General features: G+C 33.9%; 3 protein-coding genes across 8 annotated transcripts in view; 1 reads left to right on the top strand and 2 right to left on the bottom strand.

The window, feature by feature from the left end:
• LOC137491106 (uncharacterized) overlaps positions 1–8,646 on the bottom strand; it is a 1,257,671-nt gene that overhangs the window by 777,621 nt on the left and 471,404 nt on the right. The gene's annotated exons all lie outside the window — the stretch shown is intronic.
• Positions 1–8,646, top strand: part of LOC100329723 (uncharacterized) — a 399,138-nt gene that overhangs the window by 352,151 nt on the left and 38,341 nt on the right. The window lies entirely within an intron of this gene.
• LOC137491131 (uncharacterized) overlaps positions 1–8,646 on the bottom strand; it is a 246,822-nt gene that overhangs the window by 141,716 nt on the left and 96,460 nt on the right. For 2 of the 3 annotated variants that reach the window (XR_012402560.1, XM_073948592.1), the window contains exons 1-2: positions 4,732–4,771; positions 3,640–3,787 (exon numbers count right to left, since the gene is read on the bottom strand). Coding sequence is in view for 2 of the 3 variants with exons in the window: in XM_073948592.1 (XP_073804693.1) it covers positions 3,640–3,724 (85 nt within the window). In the remaining variant the exon portion in view is untranslated. Of the gene's footprint in view, positions 1–3,639; positions 3,788–4,731; positions 4,772–8,646 lie in introns of those variants that run through there. The other variant, XM_073948593.1, reaches the window with a different exon arrangement.

An 8,646-nucleotide genomic window follows, 5' to 3' on the forward strand; every position in this document is an offset into this window, starting at 1 on the left:
TATAATATGCTACAAATGTTTTTATTGTTTTTGTTTATTTTATATGGCACCAGTGCTCAAGGACGCTTTACAGACAGTAAAAAAACAAGAAAAGCAAAAACCTTAAGAAGGTAGAGAAAAGGGAGACTAATAATACAACTAATATTAATAACATAGCAATAACTCCTCTCACTCTAAACTTTACCTTTTAGAGCTTAATCTTGTTGGCGCAATATGGGTTTATTACATGTAGGCTATGAATCAGATTATAAAGAATGATTAAAAACATGCTTTTTCTTTGTTGCATCCTATCCGTAAGGTGTTTTATTTATTTATTTATTTATTTATTTATTTATCTATTTATTTATTTATTGAATTTTTTTAATAAAAGAAAAACAAACAAGCCCTACAAATAGCTTCATCCAAAGTATTGGTTCGCCTTTCTCGTTCGGCACGAATCCAAAATGTTCCCAAATTGGCAATGTAACAGGTTTTCCAACAAGTTTCATGGCTGAATTTGAACTCGCTGAATCGCCTTTAACATTATTTTCATAAATGTAGTCCTTGGCAACATTTGTGACAAAAAAAGAAGCCCGGCACTCTTTTTTATGTCACTGGAAAACGACTGAATCAGCTGGTGTGCGCGAGTCATGTTGCTGTCATATTCAAGATCTGTGAAGTAATACAGCTCTGGATGTAACAACGACCACAAGTCTCCTTCATAATTAAAAGTTTGCCATAGTCGCCTTGACAACCCAAACACTGCTGTCACTCAACAGAAACCCTGCAGTGCTTTCATTTGATTGAAGAATAAAAAAGACGAGACTGAAGTAAAACACTTTTTTCCGCTCGAGCACACAGCACGCAACAGCAAAACACTCGCGGTCATTAGTAAACCATTTAACAGATGCCCCTTATGCAGCCAAACTTTAAAAATATATAAAGTATATTTTTTAATCGTTTAACTGATTCCATTAATCGGTTACAAATGCACTCTTTCGGTTAATGGTTAATCGGTTATTTTGAGCATCCCTATAATTAAACCGCATATGCAGGCTCTGAATTTTTTTCCCCTCACGGCCGCACGCCGGAGATCCAGCATGGTGCCGGAATACTTTTCTGTTTGAAATTATATCTCATTAAGATTATTTTTTTACACAATTAGCAAATAATTTAACTTGTTTTAAGCAAACGATGACTTCATTTTTAGATGTATTTCTTTTTCAGAAAACAAGACATAATTTTTTATGCTATTTCATGTGTCTTGTATAAATCTATCTAAAAATTTACATATTTGGATTGAAAACAGGACAAAACTAGTAAGTTTTTATTTTTATTATTGTTATTATTAATAATATTATAACAGCTCAAAGGTGAGCTTTTTTGAATAAAGGGTTGAAAATGAATGCTTTTCTTGTTTTTTTTTTATATCCGATTCATCAATTTATCAAAAAAATTATCGACAGATTAATCGATTATTAAAATAATCGTCAGTTTCAGCCCTAATATATACCTTTACTATTAAGTGCCTATACAGTGAATTAAAATGGCATCAAATTACAGCAGGTGAATGTCAACATTACTTTGATTAAGCAAGAAATTAAGACTTAGCCTGAGAGTTAACCTGCCCTGGACAAGGTTTCCCAGCAGAGTTGCCAGAGTAACTGAGTTTGAACTTTCGTAGATTTGATTTATGAAACTGATTCAGCCATTAATAAACCTGACATATGCAAAATAAGCCTGGCTTTTTCTCTAAGCTTGGTAAATGGAATAGGGCCCTGGTATAGCATGAGCAGCGTGGAATGTGATTACAGATAACCCCGGATTCTCTTCATCCAGGATTAGAATGACCCAGGGTTAACAATTTGAAGTGTGAAAAGCCCTAAAAATACTCAGCATCAGCTCTCAGGATTAACAGAGCACAATGACAAACAGCAACCATTGTCAATCATGTCATAGTTGTGACCTAATCTCATGCTTTTGTTTTAGAACTTCAGTTGCCTATTGGGGAAATGACCAGAAATAATGAATGGCAGAAAACAGTCACACTACTTGCTCTACAAACAAGTGTGTTCAAGTCTATACATACAAAGAAAAATAATAAAATGAGAAAATATGACCTTGCAACATCAAGCAGCATTGGGCATGGGCCAGTTTAAGATTCTGACAGTATGATAACCTAAAATAAATTTTCTTCTCAGAAACTTTTAAAATATTTTGGAGCACTAAACATGTCAGGCTAAATCATTCAAATGAATCACAGATTTCTTTACGATTTAAAACGGCATCTTTGGATATCTTTTCTGCAGGAGATACTGTTGTCCTAAAAAACTTAAACAAAACATAAAAAAGGTACAGTAGAAAATGTTGGCGGTTTTAAAACCTTGACTTTTCCAAACTGCGGTAAACCCTAAATATAGTTATCGCCCCATGCCTAAAGAGCATAACTCTGATTTTAGGATCTAAAAATTAATTCTTTAAAAAAAGTGTCAGGCAAAAAGATTCCAATGGCGCCGCCTGCTGGTACATAAAGAATATGGTCAATAATCTCAGACTGTTCAATGTTTCACTTGAGTGTCTATTTCATTCAGCGTATTTAATACTGGGGGTATCCACAATTTTTGACATACTTTAAACCAGGGTTTCTGCAGGTTTTACCAAGTTAAATTTAAGGCTTTTTATGACATTTTTAGGACCATTATGAATGAAATTTTAGGCTCATGAAGGTCTAAAGGCTAAATAACTTTTCAAATGGCCCAGATGAAAAAAGATTTTTATTTGCCCCGTCCAAAAAAATATTATAATTTAAAACATTTAATAATACAATAATAAATTAATGATATTTTTTAATTATTTTAGATATTTCTTTGAAAAAAAATTAAATATTGTGTAAAAACAAGCCAGCTCAACTTGTTTTCAAACATAAACGTTCTTTATAATAATAAAAAATGGACAAATGTTTTAAAAGTTTAAAAAACTACAATAAACCAAATCTATGCACAACAATCTGTCCAGGTCGATGTCCTCAGCAGTAAATACATGGAGCACATTTAAACAAATGTTATTGTAAGGAAAATAATTAAACAGATAAATTAGAGTGAAAATTACCTTTTTTAATAAAAAGTTTAAAGATTAATTTAGGTGGATTCTTGGTGATTGTGTGGGTTTTGGCCAGATTGGGTAACAAAACATGAACAAAGGAAAATGAAGACTTGTTTAAAAAAGATTTAAGACCTACAAAACAATATGTCCGTAAATTTAAGACACTTTAAGGCTTAAAATTTTGAGTCTTCTATGAGAATACTGTAGGTCAAATATCACCAGCTCAGTTAAACCATTTTAAATTGATTGTATTTATTTATTAAATAAAGCGCCAGTGCTCAAGGACGCTTTACAAACAGTAGAAGAACAAGAAAAGCAACAACCTTAAGCAGGTAGAGAAAATGGGAGACTAATAATACATAAAAGAATGACAAAAGACATGAGAACAAGTGACAAAAGAAACTTATTTCGGTCTTTCAATGAGTGCTCGTGTGCATTTAGGAGAACTAGGCAGCACACTCAGGGCTGCAAGATGAATTTAATTTATTATTCTTATTATTAAAATATATCTGAATGAGGATCAAATGACTGAGTTGGTGTTTGAGAATGAAAACTAACCTGTTTGTTCCTGTGGATCTTCCTGTTTGACTGTGAATGTTTCTTCAATCTTCACATCTTCACTCTCCTCTTTAATAAACGCCATCTTTATAACAGTGTGAAGATCAGTCTCTTCAGTAGGAGTTTTTCCTCTGTGTTTGGACACTTCCTGTTTAAAATGAACAAAACAATAAAAATGTCCTGTTTAAAATAAATAAAACAATGAAGAGAAACAAAATAACTTCTCTTCAACACTTGCTTCAACAGTTTCGATTAATGAGAGTAATTAACAAAAAGAGATCAGGTAAAACGTTTCTTTAAAACAGTGGTTCTCAAAGTGAGGGTCGGGACCCCCTGAGGAGTCATAGAGGTAAAGTTGGTTTTATATTCACACATTCGTTCATTTAGTAGTCTCTATGTTGTTTACCATGTTACTTTGAATATTCGATCGGAATTAGCATCCAAGTGTGACTTGAAAACAACATTAACACTGTTTATTTGACTGTGAACAATGTTGTACTTTGATAGTCATTGGCTGCTAATATGATTTCACTATTTAGAGTTTGCAAATAATACTTTTATGAAATTATATTATTAAGGGGAAAGTCTGAATGTGCGAATATAAAACCAACTTTACCTCTATAGATAATTGAGGTAAAGTTGGTTTTATATTTGGGTATTCAGACATTTCCCTTAATAATAAAATTTCCTAAAAGTAATCTTTGCAAACTCTAAATATGGAAATCATATTAGCAGCTAATAATTACCAAAGTACAGCATTGGTTACAGTCAATTAGATAGTGCTAATGTTGTTTAGAAGTCATACTTGCATGCTAATTCTGACAGAATATTTTCAGTAACATGGTAAACAATATAGACTGCTAAATAAATTGTTATTTTTGGGATCGCGGGCTGAAAAGTTTGGGAAACGCTGCTTTAAAACTCGCATTACACACAAACAAAAGCCCTCAGTTACTGAGAATAAAATAGTACTACGCTGTATAAAGGGTTAAAATAATATTTCCAACAGCAAGTACATAAATTAGCATCGGATGAAAAACCTGAAACATTAATTAAATCGGGTTATATCCGTAAACATTTAAAAACACAAACCTTTCTCCAGTTGAATCACAGCGCTGAAGCGGCGCCACCTGATGACGTCACACACCACGCCAAAATAAAAGTCTTTTTTGTTTAGCTTTTTTTGCCACTTACTGTTGCAGTCATGACTTATTGATACATTTCTCCCTTGTTTTTCAATCTACACTATTTCTGCTCTCTCTCTCTCTCTCTCTCACACACACATTTTATGTGCTTTATTGGCATAAAAAAATAACTGTACATTCATATTGCCAAAAGCAGTGCAGCGACACTACGTAAAACAAGACAATGCAAAAAGGGCAGTAGTGCAAACAAATATGGATATAAAATATAATACAGAAAAACAACAGAAATTAATAAAATAAAAATAGATAGATAAAAATAAAAAGATTGATAAAATAAAAAATATTAATAAAAATTTTATTAGATTAGATCTCTCTCACAAACACACACTTTAGTATTTAAAGTTGATCAAAACCTTTAATCTAAACATTTTAAGACAATTTTGAGAAACTTTTTTTTTAATCCAGTTCATGATGACTTGCATGTCTACAACACATTACTTCCTATTAATTTCTGAGTCCAAGGGCTCTATTTTGACGGTCCATGCGCAAAGCGCAAAACGCAGGGCGCAAATGCTTTCAGGGCGTGTCAGGACGCGTTTTTGCTAATTTAAGGACCCCTTATTTTCTTTTCTATTTTTACAACTTCATAGGCCTATATAGTGTTTCTTATTGTTTCATATGAATTGTCGTCTCTTATTATCTGTGTTCCACGTTTTCTGCCATTCTTTAGCAGTTTCTTCAGTAAAAATATTTAATTTACCTTTACTTACAGAAGCATTAAAGGGGTATTTCACATTAAAAAAAATTACAATTCGGTAATTTACTCATCCACTACTTAAGCCAAACCTGTTTGAGTTTCTTCTGCTGAATGCAAATGAAGAGAATAGGCTACAGGATCAAAAAGCAGCTACTGCATGTTTCAACAGCTCCTGCTTGGGACATGGCTCATTTTATCAACATTTTCTGGCAAACAAAATGTTCTTGAAACTCGATTACAATTGAACCACTAAAGTTACGTCACAGGTTTTGACAATGTTTTTGGTTTCTTTTCCAGAAAAACCACTGTCAAACCCTTTGAGCATCTCTGGACTCTTGCTGTCTATGACAGATGAAGGAGCTCTCTGATTTCATCTAAAGTGTCTTCATTTGCGTTCTGAAGATGAGAAAAGTTCTCAGGGGATTGAAACAACAGGTAGAGGGACAATCGTTCCGAGAGCCACATCACACTGCTTTTTTTACATTTATTTATACATTTTTTATTGCAATAACAACTGGCCATTACAACAATAAGAAATACAGAAACTGATACTCGTGTGATATTACTCATATATTCATTCATTTTCTTTATAGCTTAGTCCTTTTATTAATCAGGGGTCGCCATAATGAAATGAACTGCCAACTTATCCAGCAGCACATGCTTTACACAGCGGATGCCCTTCCAGCTGCAAACTATTACTGGGAAACATGCAAACACACTCATTCACACACATCGCATGTCTATGGACTTTGTGAAAACCAGAGCATCCAGAGGAAACTCACACGAACACAGGGAGAACATGCAAACTCCACACAGAAATACCAACTGACCCAGTTGAGGCTCGAACCAGCAACCTTCTTGCTGTGAGGTGATCGTGATACCCACTGCACCACCGTGACGCCTCACATCTGTGTCTTTATTTGAGGTATTAAACTGGTATTGGTGAAGAACTATGCTTACGAAAAGGCACCATTCAGATGTAATGATCTGGGCAATCAAGCATGTATTGTTATAGACACTATGCTTATTTGTCTTAAGAGATGTTAGGCAGGTCCTGTTCATGTAATTTGCTTTAGGCTATCAAGTTGGTATTGGCATGAACAGCTATAACTGTTAAGAGGTTTCATATATGTAAAACGATCCTGTTCAGTTAATGGTCTGGCCTATTAGGCAGCTATTAATAAAGACGACTGCACATGATGATGAGCCATTAATTTAAATGAATCTGTGACACAGATATTTAAATTTCATTGTTGAAAACAAGTTACAGGAGTAAGTGCAGTTGTTGTTGTATGTGATGTTTACCACTGTAGTTACACCATAGTGAAAAAGAAATCTGAGAAATGCTGTAGTTGGTGTAGGTGGAGCAGGTTAATCACATTAAAATTTCTGCATTGTGTAGTTATGAAAGTGAACTCTTGTCATTGAATTACCCTGTATAAACTGCCTGTACAATCATTTAACTTGAGATGTAATTATCTTCTAAATATAAATATATAGCTGCATGACAGATTTAATAGTGGACTCCACAAAGGTAAGAAAAAAGCTTGACATCACATCACGTGAGTGCATGAGACCAATAGAAGATCAAAACATGAGCTATATGGAGCAATCAGTCGCTTTTAGTATCGTCTAATCATATTGTTTTATCCCACCCTTTTTTGCAGCGATGTATGAAAGAATTTTGCAAGCACAAACTCTAGTGTGACCGCAGCCCAACTTGCTTGCAGACTAACTATGCCCAGCTGCTATATATATATGTATAGCAACAAGCGTTTCTGTGTGGAGTTTGCATGTTCTCCCTGCGTTCGCGTGGGTTTCCTCCGGGTACTACGGTTTCCCCCACAGTCCAAAGACATGCATGTACAGGTGAATTGGGTAGGCTAAATTGTCCGTAGTTTGTGAGTGTGTGTGTGGATTTTTCCCAGAGATGGGTTGCAGCTGGAAGTGCATCCGCTGTGTAAAAACTTGCTGGATTAGTTGGCGGTTCATTCCACTGTGGCGACCCCAGATTAATAAAGGGACTAAGCCGACAAGAAAATGAATGAATAAATAATATACATATATATATATATATATATATATATATATATATATATATATATGTAAAGTTTCTGATTTTCTGATTAAAAGTTGCTTTCTTGGTTTCTTTGTGTCGCTTGATTTGTGCCTGTACCATAACAGATCTCTCTTGCTGTGATATGTGTCTTGGTAACCTTTAATGTATTGTGTTTTTTGCTCATTGATTCGACTGCATTGAGTGAGTGAGTGCATTTTCCCTCCTTCTCCTGGTTAAGCGATAAAGCTATATAATAGAATTAGTTATATTTCAGATAGTATAAATCAATTATTAGCAACAAAAGACCAATTCTATAATGATTTTAGCGTAAAAGACTTTATTTGAAGCAAAAAAGATGCTGGAGGACTGGATCAGATATATGGCACTTTAATCACACCTGATTGCCTCTGCAGCTTGTACATAACATTTCACAGCACCTGGAATTAACACTAATGAGTTTGAAGTTACAGAGTGTCTCATTCATTTGTGATTAATGTACAAACAATTACCTTCTAAGGCCAAAAGTAGCAAAAAATGGACAGTAGGTGATAGCTTTACAGTGTTAAAAAAGGTTTTGTCACAGAGTATCTTATATATGCTTTTGTGAATGTCTATGCATATTTGTATGCACAAACACAACTGATAATCAGAGGGAAAAACATCTTTATTACATATCAGGTGAATAAGAGGCTTTCGAGAAAGATGAGCTGCTCACACATGTTCTGTTCAACTAAAAAACGAAGGAAATAAAAACTGGCACAGAAACAAGTTACATTTTGATCATAAAAATTTATAGACACTTTTGGAAAGAAATAATTGACCTGTTGAGTGTGTTGACAGTTTACAGGAAGCAGTAATGAGCTGCATGTGCTTTAGGAGAAGTAAAGGACTCTAAACTCACATAAAGAACAAGTTCAGTGATAAATTGACAAAAACATTGCTAATATTACTATATTGACTGAACTTAACACAAATAAAACCTCACTGTGAAGATTAGAAATTGTTTCTTTTAATGAATAATGATATATCACAGTTTAATAGTATCA

This window comes from Danio rerio, chromosome 4, assembly GCF_049306965.1.
Source record: "Danio rerio strain Tuebingen ecotype United States chromosome 4, GRCz12tu, whole genome shotgun sequence".
Classification (NCBI taxonomy): Eukaryota; Metazoa; Chordata; class Actinopteri; order Cypriniformes; family Danionidae; genus Danio; species Danio rerio.